Source organism: Acyrthosiphon pisum, chromosome A1 (assembly GCF_005508785.2).
Source record: "Acyrthosiphon pisum isolate AL4f chromosome A1, pea_aphid_22Mar2018_4r6ur, whole genome shotgun sequence".
Classification (NCBI taxonomy): domain Eukaryota; kingdom Metazoa; phylum Arthropoda; class Insecta; order Hemiptera; family Aphididae; genus Acyrthosiphon; species Acyrthosiphon pisum.
Genome location: NC_042494.1, coordinates 105,436,280 through 105,452,474, shown reverse-complemented (window position 1 = coordinate 105,452,474; position 16,195 = coordinate 105,436,280). Strand labels below are relative to the sequence as shown.

Genomic DNA, 16,195 nt, shown 5'->3' with positions numbered 1-16,195 from the left:
AAATAATAAGATAAGCTATAAATTATAATAAAGTATAACCATAGTCGTCAATCATCATCAAACATTTCGACCAAATAAATATTACTATTTAGTTTACTATAAATAAACGAAAATAAAATTATAATGGTATTCAGTATGTTGCCAAAACTGTCAATATTCAATAGCTCGATAGATCAAAATATTACATCATAGTGCATACTACATAATGTAAGCAAAGACAAAAAATAAAGCTGATGGGGGGGGGGGGGATCTGACCCCCACGTCACCCCTTGATTACGCCACTGCAAAGGAGACAAATTAATTTTAGTTCTAACTTTACCATGAACAAAAACAAACAAAAACAGAAATTAATTAAAATTTCTAGGTTTTTGCTAGTGGCATGTGTCATAATAAATCATAATAATTAAGCAAAAATAATCTGAAAAACTGGAAATAAGAATTTTTTTTTTTAATAGTTGTAAAAAGCAAAAGCCCTTTTTAGTTTCATAATTGAACGTATTGTAACATGATATATACTTCCACAGTTGCGCTGAACACATACTTTTATGTGGCAATTTGCCCCGGTATTTAATTAGGGTGGTGGGTGTCAGGTGGTTGGGTTTTGTGCGGATGGATGTATAAATTGACACTCTAGTTTGTAAATCTTAGAAATATACTAATTTCGCGACAGCTGATCAGTAGATAGTATGATACTATGATTCGATAGACTAATTTTTATACTTTGCCCAACCTAATGAAATGCATGTCGGCACCACTGTACTACCATACCACTCTGTTAGATTTTGTCAAACCATAAACATAAGCAAATGCTGTAAGTCCTGAGCCCTGTTTATGAATGATGATTGTAATCAAACCATAAATATTAATTATTTGTTAAATATAAATTTGCTTAGGTGGTCCATGTCATCCATGGTTATTTATTGAAGAAGCAGCAATGACCGAAGTTGAAAGAGATTATAGTTCTGTGTATAGTAGATTAATGTTATGTAAAACATATAGGTTAGATGAAGATGGCAAAGTATTAACTCCCGAAGAAGTAATTATAATGTTTTAATTTATTGAATATAATTTTAAATAATTAATTTTTCATGTACATAATGTTTGGATTAATAATTTTTACTTCCAAAATATTAATATATTAATATTTAATTAAAAATAATAAATACTTCATATTAATAATTTAAATATTTGTTTTTAGCTTTTATATAGGTGTATTCAATGTATAAATCAAAGTCATGATGCTGCTGGTTGTCAAATGGATGTAAAATTAAGAAGTCTTGTTTGTCTTGGTCTTAATGAACAAGCGTTACATCTATGGTTAGAGCTATTATGTTGCTCCGATCAAGTTGTTAAGAAATGGTGATAATTTTAATCATACAAAAATAAAAACATTTTTAATTATTTCTTTATATATTAGGTATCAGCCGTGGAGTTTTGTTTGCAGTCCAGGATGGGTGCAAGTGAAATGCGAGTTAAGAGTCTTATCACAATTTCCATTTAATTTAAATCCAGATTGGGAACTACCTCCAAAAAAAGAAAATACTCAGACATTAAAAGCGGGTGTTAGAGATATGCTAGTGAAACACCATTTATTTAGCTGGGATCTTTAATAGTATTTAATGCCATTGTACGGCGATTACATAGTATATTATATTATTTATTTTAAATTCTAAAATGTACCTATTCCTTATAATTATTAATTTATTAATTATTGTTTTATCCATTTATTTACTGAATCTTTTATTTGTGTGGCTGTGAATTTTATTTACAAATATTAAAATTATGTATTATTATATCTGCGTTTGTAAATTTTTTAACTTTAAAATGTACCTATTAAATGAAATGCATACAAATAATATTTCCATCATTATGGACTATTGAATAGAATAAGTTAATTTTATAATATTGAATTGTTTACAGTTAGTTTCAATATATAAATACACTTGAATCTTGATAAATAATTTTATACGGACCATTTATCTGAGGCGGAACTATATATGAGTGAAGACGGGGTTTTACATGATTCTCATTGTTTAAGGGCCTTTGTAGTAAAAAATAGTTTAAAAAAATACAGTTAATTGTATTTATTTTTCAAAAAATATAAGATGCAGTGCACTATTGTAATAGTTCTTACTAAACTTACTGGAATAAGTGATTTATTTTAGTTGTATTTTATGACTGAATGCAATACCTGATGACGAGATCATTATACAATACATCATTATAAAAGTTGATGTATGAATATGAAGACTATAGTCCAACAGAACTTGGCACACGAATTGAATCATTCAAATTTCTGCTTGCTTCTGAACTTAAATCTTATAATAGTATTTTTATTTTTTGATAACTAAATTATTAACAATGTAATTAGTAATTCCCTTGATTTGTTAACAAAATTTTACTTGTTTCTTAAATTATTGAAGAAGTGCTGAAAAGATGTTTTAAAAATTTGAATTAATTAAAAATTATCTCATCATGTTCCAAACATGGCTTAGTGGTCTCTCAACGATTTCGTTAGGAAATAATATGTAACCTAAAAAATTGAATTTATCATTGTTGGTAAAATCGAAGCAGGAAAAAATGATTTTCATTGTAATTATAATATTGGTGTTATCCAGGAGACCAGGAAATGAAACTGAGATGACAAATCCACCACTGGTGCATAGTAATAAATTACTTTTTTTCTCACTTGATTACGTGAACCAATTACAAGCAGAAATTTGTTATCTGTGGCTTCTATTCTAATAATCTTACGACTTGTCCAGGATCCCAAATAATGTGAATGCAAAATGTGATGCCAATCAGTCAACAGCTGTGAATTTGCATATACATCTTTTAGATATAAGTTTACTAGTATAAAACTAACAATATCTGTATTAGCTCACTATTTATTACAATTAATCCATCCACCAGTTCCGTTTTGCTCCAGTTGAAATTTCCTCATTTATTTTAATGTCAAAATAGGTTGAGTACTATATTTTAGTATATAAAACTCAACCTACTTTACGCCTCTATTATAATAACAACTGTTATTCAATTTTACATTTATATAGAATAATTTTACCAGCCTAAAAATAATAAAATATAATGCATTACAGAGAATTTTATCCAATCATGATAATTATTTTGACCTTGGACTAACATGTATAAAGATTAGAATTTTTATTTAGGAACAGTAGAAATTAATAATTATCCAATATTTTATTAAATTCTAAGAAATGAAGTGTTTTAATGTAATATTTAAAATGTTTATAATATGTTGTCCATAGCCCTCAAGGTCCTGGCTGGTAGTTGGCATGTGTCTGAAATAATTACAAGATGTTTGTATTGTAGATAACACAAATTATTTGACCAAATATTAATTGCCATTAATACTACATAAAAAATTTGTCAATTTATAAGCAACCGTACAAAATAAACGTATGAGCATCACATAATATCATATTATATTGTATAAGTAATAGGTATCATACAAAGTCACAAAGATAAATATACTCTTAGAAATAATATCATAAAAAAAACTCAATTATTTCCTTTTTCAAATAATTCATTTATTTACATACAACAAAAAAAACCCAACTTAATTTGTTTAACTAAAAATTAGGCAACGTTTTTCTGTTAACAAAATAATATAATAGCTTTAAAACAATGAACAATTAAATTATCACCCTGCGATTGAAATTTCATTACCTACATTATCCTATATACTTACTGAAAAGTTAAGACATATTTTCATAGAGGCTCTATTTATAATTATTGATATACAAATTATTTTTATACTGAAACCTTGTAATTTTAGATTAATTTTTAAATATAATTACATAAAAGTAATATACAATTCATAATAAATTACATTGAAGCCAAATTATTAATTCAATTTTAATTTCTTTCATATAATTTTTTTGTGCTTGAGCACTTGTATGATTATTTTAAGAATAATTTTTAATTAGACATATTATTTATCCAAATCGTAGAGGATTAAACGAAGCACACAATTAACATGATTGAAACCTAGACATCATGTTTATCACAGTTTATTATCATCCTCAATATAACAACAAAATATAACCAACACATCGAGATTTCAATCTTACATAATTTGTTTTTAATAAATTGAATAACTAATAAAACATAATTGATTATAATATTATATATGACGTATAGTTTTTCTAATAACAATACAAATTCATAGAATTGAGATCTAATTTAACTTAGTTTTTGAAAGTATGCTTTGTATATAAAATATAAATAAATATGACTGAACATCAAGAATTACTGATTTTGATCAGGTTTAGATTAGATTAATTAATTTTTGTCTGTCTGATAGATAAAATAAATTTTCCATTAAATTTGTGTCCAATATTAAGTTTGTTAAATAAGTATTATTTAATATATAAGTGATATTATTTATTAATGTATAAGAATATTAATATTGTATTAGAATAATATATAAATTAATAAATATAATACTATAAATATTATTAAATTTAGTCTCCATATATCACCATACTTCTACATGAACCATTACATTTTAACTTAATAGAACAGTTTAATCAAAATGGTTAAACATTTTTTTATTCTCACTATTAAGTCTAATTTTGAATGACTAGCATCTAAATGACGGTAAAAGGCACTTGGATATAACAAAAATAAAATAAAAAATCATGCAGGTTCATGGAACATTAATAGACGAAAGAAAAAATTATCACAGTTCACTAATTCCATACATTTTATACACTGCAAATAAATATTCAACAACTGAAACTCAAATGTATATCTAATATATATAACCATTCCTATGGTTTCATACTAAAAATAGATAATATTATTCTAACTTTTTTTTAAAACAGGCTGTATCACAGTAAATTTAACAATCATAACCTTTTACAGTGGTTGGTAATAATTTACATAATATTAATTTATCACAGAAGTAAAAAAAAAAAATTAAGTTATTGTTTATACCGTCAACAAACTATATGGAGACATTATAATGAGCCTACTGGGCTGTTCTCCATAAAAAAAAATTACATCAGTAGGCTATAATAATTATGTAAACAATATTGGATTAAACATTGGTAACTTAAACTGATATATCATTGGTAATCTATTTTATAATCTAAAGGTATGATTTAATATAATATTAATAAATAACATTGAAAATAAATACAAATAAACATATTTGAAAATAATAATTTGATGTAAAACAGTTCAACAAAGCAGCATTATAGCCTGCCGCATCAATCTAAATCTAGATGTAACTTTAATACGAAAAGTATTAAATTTATTTTTGAACTAATATAGCTATTTTTAGCTATATGATAGATATTATTTATAAACAGTTATTTAACTAGATTTATAATAATAAATCATTATAATAAAAGATAAAATGTTAAATGTCTTTATGTTTAAATTAAGACTCCAAGGACAGTTATATTATTTTTTCAACTGAACGTTTTTAGTACTCTATTGACTAATATATATATGCTTGTAATTTACCTGTGGTACGGTTGAATATTTCCAAAGCAAGTTTATACTTTATATTTAAAATGGACCATCTTACAGTATTTTTCTATCATTTCAACAACAGCTTATAAATTTTAACAATATATAACAATAACAATCAAACACTCACACAATAAAAATAACAGGTCAACGATTAATATGGATATAACTAGAAGAAAAAATTAACTAAAGGGTAACAACAATAAATTAAACAATAACAATAAATGTATCAAACGTATTTTTTTGGGTCAAGTTGATGGAAGCTTGTTAACATTATGTGAAGAATCCACTGTAGATGAATTATCCGTGGTTGTATTATTATTGTTGGGACGTGGATGTCTATAAGATACATGTTTCCTTAATGCATCCCTGGATCGAGAAACATGACTACACACTGAACAAGCATACTGTGCATTTTGGTGGGTTTCCATATGAACGCGCAAATTGTAATGATTACTAAGCTGTTTTCCACATATGAAACACATTGTATACAGCTTGGATACAGGTGTTCGTGATTTGATATTATCTGACTGTGAACCCTGTACAACTGGACCTATAAACCGTACATAGTTTTATAGTTGGGTAATTAACACAATAACTTATAGCCTTTCAATAAATAATATTTTTAGTATACATATATAGTTAAAATTATTAGGAAGTATAGTATCATACTAACTCTGCTGCTTCTAAGGTTTTTAAAAAAATTTGATACAAAAACTTATTTAATATAATATCTATAACAAAAGGAATCAAAACAGAATTCAAACATATTCACACATATTCTTGCTTTTTTAACTAAGCCCACTTAAAATCCATTAATAAAATATATCCTAGTCAGATGATCTATTTGCAAAACTATAATGTGTCAGCACACCAGTTTAGTATGATATAAATTATTATTTGAAATGTATGACAATTAGGTACATTATTAAGTTAATCCTGTTATTCCTGTTATATTTTATAAAATACTTAAAAGTAATTAACTATTCTAACGGTAATATACTTGTATTAAATTACATAAGTGCATACCTTGAACTAAATCTGTAGGTGTTGGAGCTTCTTCACCGTAAGATACATTTATTTCTGATGTGGACGGTTTATGGTCAACAGTAGTTGCTAAGTTTACACTATCGTCTTGATTATCATTTTCTGGAACACGCTTACTTAGATCTTGAGCAACATCTAAATCAGCAAAAACTTCAGTTTCACTTAATGTTGGTCTTGACATCATCCTGTTATTAAAGGATTCTGATTCTTCAACTCGTGGTCTTTTCCATTTGGATGATTTCTCAAATGTCCCAGATGTATAACCAGGTACCTGTTAAATAGTTTTAAATTTTTTCTGTGATATAAATATTAAATTTAATCAAAAATTGAGAATTTCTCTAGCATTGGTATAAGAATTCATTAACAATATAGATTTCAAAATATTATATTGGGTATATGTAAAATAGTAGGTATAATAAACTATTATTATTATATCATATACGTTGAACAATTTTTTTTAACTATGATCTACCAATTAGAAATATTACTCATTTTAAATACATCATATTATTTATATGACATTAAATAAATAAACAATATTTAATTTTAATTTTCAAACTAATTTAGGATTTTATTTATTTTTAGCTGATAAAATAAAATATAATTTTAAAAAGAAAATCAGAAAATATGTTATTATTTTTTTCATAATATACCTAGCATCTAAAAATGAAAACTAATTGCGTTTTTTTAAAAAAATTTTTTATTTTCAGTCTAACAAAAAATGTAATTCAATTATTATACACAAGCGCGGATACAAGGGGGGAGGGGCTGAAGCCCCCTCCTTATACTAGGACTTCGGTACTTAAGATATTTCAAAAAATAAGAAAGACTTCGTACAAAATAAGTAATTATTTACATTTTTTTGTTTAGCCCCCCCCTTTTTTTTTTCATTTCTAGATCCACGGCTGATTATACACAATTACACTAGCAAGACAATAATTGTTAAAATTAATTAGGTTATCAAGCTAAGAAACTTAAAACTTTAAAAAAATCAATACCTACATTAGAAAACTCAGCCAAGCCTTTAATATGTAATGTATCAGCCATGGAAAGCATGCTAGCTAGTTGATGTTCATAAACATTTACTTCACCGCTGTACATAAATGTGACTAGAGCACAGAGATCAGTAAATTCAACGCCAGGCAAAACAATCACTGGGTGATGGCTTGCTCCTAATTCCTGTAACAATAATTATAATTATATTATCAAATAAATAAATAGATATGTATAATATAAATCAAGAATATTATGTCCACTTACATTAGATATTACACTAGAAGTTATTAACTCCATAAAAATGTTATTTAGTATCTTTTAAATATTAACCCTTTCACTGCTCCAGACGTCCTAATACGTCCCTGTATTTTATAATATTCTCATTTTCCGGTAACCGCAAAAGTTTTGGATCTTGGCTCGCATTATTTTAAACTTAAATTAGTTAATACTTATATTTTATTTTACGTCACATACATAGGTTGCAGTGGATAAATAGTGTAGCAGTGAAAGGGTTAAATAAAATAATATAGTTCAGAATATGGATTTCTTTTCCACTTCAAAATATATTTTAACAGAAAAAAATTCCTTAATTTTAGTCTAAAAATTGCAATATTTAAATAACAGGATTTACAAATTGTTTAACTAAAACCTTGTCTACTTTTTTTACTTCCGGAATATATTTATATAATACAAATATTCAGTGATAAATTATTAAAAATGTTAAGTTATTTATAAAAGACAAGTTAGGAAAACACATTCTGTAAGCGTGCTAAATTCGCGGTTTCTAAATGTATTAACAATTAACTATACTTCTTAGTACAAATCAAAAAGAATTTGGTAACGTTTATATTTTGGTACTATTTTTTTTTTTTAAATATTAGCTAGAATGAATTTACTCTGGATAGAACTATTGTAAAATCTTAATACAAACAATCATAACCATGTACTGGTAACTAACTGATGGACTAGACATAAGGTATTCTAAATACAATTTTAGACATTTAAAAACGTAGTGAAAAAGTAACTTGTTATAGTATACAACAATGTATTGAAATATTAAGTTTTCATATGTTTTGGCCTTTAAATAATAATAATAATACAATAATATCCAGTGACATGGTGAGCTAATAGAGACAAGTGTATAACTCTTAAACTGTACATAAGTACTTTTCAAGAACAATTATTTACTAATATTTACAAAATATTTTAGATTCAGATAATTAAAATGATATAGTAAATTTCAGTATATTGTTGACATTATTAAAAAAAAAAAACCAACAAAAACAATACAAGAATATAAAATTATAATTTATGGAGAAAATTATTTTTAGTAAGCCCTTTAACTTATGTAAAAAGACTATTAGTACAAATAAAAATTAAAGATATACATAGACACCTTTTTTTTTAAATATATGTAATTTGATTATACACCCTTTTATATTTATTAGTGATATTACGAGCCCTACTTTTTAGGTATGTTTTAAAATCAAACCAAAACTAGAATTTTCTTATTCGTAACCTAATTCAAACTTCTAAAAACTTTTTAAGAATGTTTTATGTTGATGAAATTGTGACAAATATTCAAAATTATCTTCACTCTAACAACAATTTATTTTTTACTGTTCTTCATCAAATTCAGTACAATAATTTTGATTTAATTGGTCTGATTTTTAAATTAAACTACTGGTACCTAATTTGGTTCAGTTTGATTGTTGAATATTTTAAATTTTCCATCAGTTTGTTTAGTTTGCTTTGAAAATCAAACAGTTTGTAACATAATTAATAGTACTACTAAATCCATAAAAATACTACAAATATAACCAAATAATAATTCCTATTGAATATTTGTGAGATCTGTAATAATCTCTTATTTTGATTCCTTAATTATAAATTATAATGTATGTAATAGTATTTATAGTCAATGATAGAATTATTATAAATTAAAAATAAAATCTTTCAAACTAATTAAAAATGTCATTGTTTATAATAAAATTAATATAAAAATAAAATGTTCTTACTTTTGTGAGTGCTTTAAATAACTGTTTGAAATAGTCACTACATGCAGACAAAACAACACGATGTGCTTTAAGTGTTCTCAAACCAGCACATAATGTAACATCAGTCAGATCATCATGATTTAAAAGCTGAGGCAGAGTTGACATAAGTGAACTTTGGTAATTATGCCATCTGAGACAGAACTGTTGCGACTCCTCTGTACTCATTCTGTGAATGTAGGTTTTTACGTATCTGAAAATTATTTTTATTTTAACAATTTTATAATGTATAAAGACAGCAGTTGTTATATAAAAATTGTTTTTAAAATAATTTTACGGAAGATGTTTCAAAATGGTATTGGTTAGTTTCAGAAGTGTATAAATTAATATGATACTTAAAAAATGTATTACCTTTAATCTACTTTATATGTATATCTTGATAGAATTATGACTTGATTTGATTTAGTTAATATTTTAAAAAAAAATTTTTAAACTCTAGATTAGGTTAGTGGTCTAACATTAAAATTGTCTATAAACTTTTTTTCAATATTCACCTAACATAAAATATTGATTTAACAATAATATACTTTAATTGTTATCTAAAATAAAAATGGTTAGATTAATATTTTGAATATATTTTGTTATTTAATCAAGTATATAGTATGATGTTTTAAACCCAGAGTTTAAAAAATATTAGTTTAAATAGCTACTGCTAAAAAAAATGAAATCATAGGTCTACCAAGATAAACATACAAAACAGATAAGAGGTAATAAATTTGATAAGTTTCAAATAACATAATATACTTCTGGAATCTAACCAATGCCATATTGAAACATCTTCAATACAATTAATTAACTCATTATAGAAAAAAAAAACTATTTTATAGATTAAAATAATTAAACAAAACACAGATAAAATCAATTGAACTGAAAACCTTGAACACTACAATCTAAGCTCAGTATGGTATAATTTTATATTTTATATATACTTAGTGTATCAATGTTTATACCTACCTACTTTAATTATGTGCTAAATACTAATGTTATTTAATATACCTATTTAGAGGTACAATAATAACAATATTTAAGAATTAAGAATTTAAAATAATAAAACTTATAAATAATAAAGTTATATAATAAAAAATGTAAATAATTTATAACATAATTTTAAGAATGTGCTCATGGCTATCTAATACTATTTTTATGATTCTATCTATAACAACTAACATAGGATATGTCTCAAAATGTGGTCTACCACCATTTTGTGTGGTAATTGAAATAAAGTCTCGGTAAATAAGACCCCGGATAAGAAGTCTCAAGTAAAAAAGACACTAAAAAATTAGGGTAAATATTTAATTTAGTGTTTAGTATTCTCTAAATTCTAAAAAAAAATAATAAACATTTTAGTTTTTACAAATATTTTGAATTGAATAAAATTATTAATAAACATATTAATGATAAATGATAAAGAAATCACTGAATAAATTACTATTAATAATTCATTGTGTGTATTGTAAATTAGTTAAATAGGAACACAAAAATATAAATTCCTAACTTTTTAACACAAAGCAGTCAAAACCAAATAATAAGAAATATTAGGTCTATGGTCAAAACATAAGAAAGAGGTATTTTTTTTAGTTTGGTCCCGATTCAAATACATAATGAATGTGAACCTCGTCATGTCGGAAAACTCTGTTAGGATGTAAAAATTGGACGGTCCCAAGCGATTCTGTCTAAGTGTGGTTCTGCTGTATTTATGTATATCATATTTATTTTATCATAGAATTTTTTAATTAGTTAAATCTGTAGTTTTAATGGGTCGCTATGTTTGTAAATTTATAAGGAAAATATTTTGTATAAATAAATATACATAAATAATTTTAGCAGTAAATCCGAGAGTAAATCGAATAAAAAATTGTATGTTATATTTTATTTGATACTTTTACATATAATATTAATGTGAAGTATAACTATTATTTTAGGACATAAATCTTGCAATGGATATTATTATACTTCTAGTGACTTTTGTATTATTTTATAAAGATATTGGAAACAATGCGGAAAATGTTATTATCATATTAAATCAATTTGTTTGTATATTATTTTTGTTTCGAAGCACCAAAATATTTTAATTTATCTTTATATTTAATAGAATTAGATATTCATTATTCAGTATAAATGATTTCAAATGAGTTTCACCAAACTTTGATACAAAAGCATAAAGTACTCAACTGGTTATGTTAAAATAATGAATATTAAATTTTATTAAAATTAAATGATGAAATTTCTCATAATAAAAGTTATTATTAATAATACTATATTTGGCATACTTGATTTTTTTTTTGTGGGATTGCATACCCAACAAAGAGTACATTAATTTTATGGGTCGCCATAACAAAAAGGTTGGGAAATATTACACTATACAGTAGTTTTTTTTAAATTGTATTTATTTAAGTAATTTTAAGCAAGACAATGAGTGGTGATAACAGCTGTTACATCTGTATGGATAACTTTTCATGAAAAGATTGATTTCACGAAATTGCTATGACATATATACAGCCATACAGGGTGATTTCCCAAGCATTCTCACCCCCATTTTTTCATTTAATAATGAATTTATTCAAATTTTGACTTTTAGAATTTTTAAATATACTTAAAGACCATATTTTCAAATTATTGAGATTTTTCGTATTACTTAAGGAGTGTTCTATGGCAATATAAACTTCTTATTACTGTAAATTATTCAGTGGATATATATTTTTTTTTAATTTGTTGATGTACTATTAATTTAAAATTCAAACGAGTAGTTTTTCAGTTATTAAAATGTTTAAACTAAGGATAATTAAATAGTCCTTAAAATTTGTTCTACAAAAATATAAAACTGATGTAATATTGGATATAATATTTATTATATATTTAAACTTAGACCATTTTTATGACTTAAATTTTCAAATTGCTATGGCCCATAACAATTATAAAAACACACTATGGACCTATTACACTAAGTTAAATAACTCAACATTTTAGTTTGTACTAGTGAGTGATTGGGTACTTAGGTTTTAAAAATGATTATGTCATAGGCGTTTCAAAACACGATGCCTCTGATTATAGTAAGGTATAATAAATAGTAGATTATAATAATTTTTTTTTTTTTAAATACTTGTAAAATAATTCTATAGTACCTACATTTTAAACTGAAAAATTCAGTTAAAAATAATAATAATATAAATGTTTTTAATATTTTAATCTATAAAATCTTAATATTTTTATTTTTATTTTGTTTTAATAATTACTTATATCATGTATAATCATAGCGCTTAAACAGTTTAAAATATAGGGCGTATACTATACTTTTAATGTGACAGTAAACCAAATATTTGTTTGTAGATCGCTTATTGGGAGATAGCCATAACAAGGTTGAATATAGGTACTATTCTTTCTTCAAAACTATTATACTAAATACTTTTTTAATTTAAGACGGTTCAAAACTTCAAAGCCTAATTCCCTTTAAGTTAATTTGTAGGTACCTGCCTGGTACCTGCTTAGTTTAATTCTTTGAGATGGTTATTATTTATAATAACTCAAATAATATAAGTGTAAAATCTAAATGCACAATAACTCAAAATTATATTATAATCTAACTGTATTAAAAATATTATATAACCTTTTAAAAATTGAAAAAAATTCTTAAATACAATACAGGATACTGACATATCAAATTATATTATTATGATTTATGACATTATGGTCTATGGATAAAAAATAGTATAAGTATATAACAAAACCGATTAATAAACACTTTTGCAACTATCTATTCGTTTTGTTAAAAAAAAGTATTTAAATTAAACAAATTTGTTTGTTGTTCAAAGGTGTAATTATTTTAAATAGGAATAAACAGTAAACATAATTTTTGTTCAACACAAATACTTAATATAGGTAAGCATCAAAAAAAATTCTTACCTTGATATTAAAGCACTTTAAAATGAAGATAATAAATGAAAACAAATAAATTAAAATATTGTATGACAAAAAGGCCAAGATAATGAGCACCCAGAAAATTTGAATTTGATCCAGCCCAATCTAAAATTATAACTCTGGATATGCTGGAAATAGGATTTTTGGAAAAGAGCCAATCAGAACAAATATTTTATCTTGACTACAGTAATGTTGAATTTTATAACTGGTTCACGTTATACTCTTGATTCATGAATCATCTTACCTTTTATTCCGACCAATATATTTTACTAGTTTTGTTTGCAAAACCCGGTAATTAATTTGGATGTAAAATGAAACGAAAACTTACTTATTTGGTAAATTAAAACAAATCTTCAATCAAATTTTACAAGCACTTGCACAATTTTTTTTTATTTTTTAGAATTTTTTTTTCAAGTGCACTTGGAGTTTTTGATAAGGTTAAAGAAAACACGTCACGTGATAAAAAAACAGCTGATTATTCATTTATATATTATAATAATAAAATTGCATTTCATTGCGAAAATGGCGGGAAAATGTATTTAGAGCGTTTAGATAAAAATGTTTTTATGATTGCTGAAAACAAAATTAATTAGGATGTAGGTGTTATTATTATAATATGCTATTATATTTATATCTATTATGTGTGAACATTTTTCAAAGATCAGTTTAACTAGACGTCCTACGTTATAGAGGAGATTGTCCAGTTTTTAATATTTATTTATTTAATTCAAATATCTACGTTATCCTGTTTTAAATAATATTATCGGTGTGCTGCTTTTGTACGGCATGGCGGCATTCATGAGAATTAAAAATATTAATTGTTTTTATTTTATTCGTTGGCAATTAAATAAATTTAAATTTTCATAGGATACATCATAATATTATATTGCAACCATAGACATATCATAAGTTTATATTTATATGTCTATGATTGCAATAAATATATTATAATATTCTGAATTTTGATATTTACAAGCAATACTCAAATCACTAGGTAGGTACTCGTGTAGTCGTGTATCTACACCTACTTCAAAGTATGAGAATTACGTACCTATTGGCTATTACCTATACCTAATGGTTATTTTACTTCGCTATAAATGCTATGATGTATTATGTTTATAATATACATGTTATTAAACATAAAATATGCGTTTATTAAAAAAATTAATGAAGGGTTCTATATATAATTAGGTACTAAATTTAATTTCTTTCATTAGATAGTATTTTAATTTTATACCTATATCAAAGTACAGTTACAATTAAATATTTTGGGTACTTTTCAAATTAGCAAATCGAGGAAAAAAATGTTTTCGATTTAAATTTCAAACAGTCCGATTGAGCGCAGTGATCTACTATAAGGTACTGGTAGTCGCGAATAGCTATAACAAAAAACTACCAATAACAAATATTCGATTGTTTTTAGGGTTCTGTACGGTAAAACGGAACCCTATTGGCTATTACTAAGGCTCCACTGTCCATCCATACGTCCGTCTGTCACCAGGCTGTATCTCATGAACCATGAAAGTTATAAAGTAGAAATTTTCACAGATTATGTATTTCTGTTGCCGCTATAACAACAAATACTAAAAATCCTAGAATATATAATATAAGCAGTGTTGCTGACATATTTATAGCTGATAATGGTAGAGAACCCTTCGTGCGCGAGTCCGACTCGCACTTGGCCGGTTTTTTTTATATATATTAATATTAGGTAAGTATTATTACTTATTATTTTTTCTTTATTTGCAATGTACGTATACGATCTATACCTAAGGGCTAAGGAGAACAATAAATAATATTGATATAGGTATATTCAATGTGGTGAGGGTATAATATTATGTTTATGTATCTACATTAATATTAATAAATAGAACCTAGTCTGGTTTAAATGGGAGGGTTCAAAAAGGCCACGATACTATTTTTGTTTGGGACATACTTACTACTTACAGCAAACTTAATTTGTCTTGTTGTGTGAGTACTTTATTCAAAATATTAATTACATTTTTCAATTGTAATATTGGAAAATTAGATTTAAAAAAGGTTGTTCAAGTAAAACCTATAGGCTATAGGTAGGTGCTCTGAAAATCTATAAATGTGTCTATAGTTTCATTCACATCATAATTTTGCATCACTGCCTTTACTTTATAATAATAATGTGAAAAAAATATAGGAATGATATCTGTAAAAATTATATAAGTAAATTTGTGTATCTACCAGTCTTCCATGTGGAAAAGCCGAAAGCTTATTTTGAAACTTAAATAATGGGGTCGGAACTTATGGAGATTATTTAGCCTTGTCATCAGCGTAGTCGGCGACCTGCAGCGTGTGTAGCGTGGTCGGTTAATCAGAAGCATAAATACCTATTATAGAATAAAAGGGATAGAATTCCACCTTGATGACATCCGCAGATATTTCGACACTGGTAAGTGTTTCGCCGAAACGAGTACTGGAAATTGAAATAGCTATCTATATCAGTGAAATAGATTTAAAGAGGCTCCAGCAATCCAGCGTATCATGTTTTAAGGAGTAATATTTAGGCAATTCATATGACATGAACATTTGGGCCATGTCTATGTGTGAGTAGTAAATGAATATTACTTATTAGTTATTATTATTAGCGTGTCACGTGTGTATTTCCGAGAATCTCTGTAGCAACCGTCACCGAATGCAACTCTCGCACA

At 25.4% G+C, this 16,195-nt stretch overlaps 2 protein-coding genes across 6 annotated transcripts in view; one reads left to right on the top strand and one right to left on the bottom strand.

Moving 5' to 3' along the window:
- Positions 1-1,793, top strand: part of LOC100163032 (small G protein signaling modulator 3 homolog) — a 14,044-nt gene extending 12,251 nt beyond the window's left edge. For both annotated transcript variants that reach the window (XM_008186524.2, XM_001947025.4), the window contains exons 14-16: positions 894-1,036; positions 1,199-1,359; positions 1,418-1,793. In XM_008186524.2, coding sequence (XP_008184746.1) covers positions 894-1,036; positions 1,199-1,359; positions 1,418-1,610 — 497 coding nt within the window. In that variant the 3' untranslated portion in view covers positions 1,611-1,793. The remainder of the gene's footprint in view (positions 1-893; positions 1,037-1,198; positions 1,360-1,417) is intronic.
- A 2,674-nt stretch (positions 1,794-4,467) lies between these two features.
- On the bottom strand, positions 4,468-13,916 carry LOC100165818 (longitudinals lacking protein, isoforms H/M/V). Of its 4 annotated transcripts, none has more exons than XM_003245612.4 (5): positions 13,759-13,916; positions 9,564-9,792; positions 7,552-7,728; positions 6,532-6,820; positions 4,468-6,055 (listed from the first exon to the last, which is right to left on the bottom strand). In XM_003245612.4, the coding sequence occupies exons 2-5, from the start codon at positions 9,765-9,767 to the stop codon at positions 5,751-5,753; spliced, it is 975 nt and encodes a 324-aa protein (XP_003245660.1). In that variant the 5' UTR covers positions 9,768-9,792; positions 13,759-13,916; the 3' UTR covers positions 4,468-5,750. The 4 variants fall into 4 exon arrangements, with proteins under 4 accessions (XP_003245660.1, XP_001946753.1, XP_003245661.1 ...); XM_001946718.5 differs by having other exon boundaries at positions 13,843-13,902; XM_003245613.4 differs by lacking the exon at positions 13,759-13,916 and adding an exon at positions 13,500-13,742.
- Between the last annotated feature and the right edge of the window lie 2,279 nt (positions 13,917-16,195).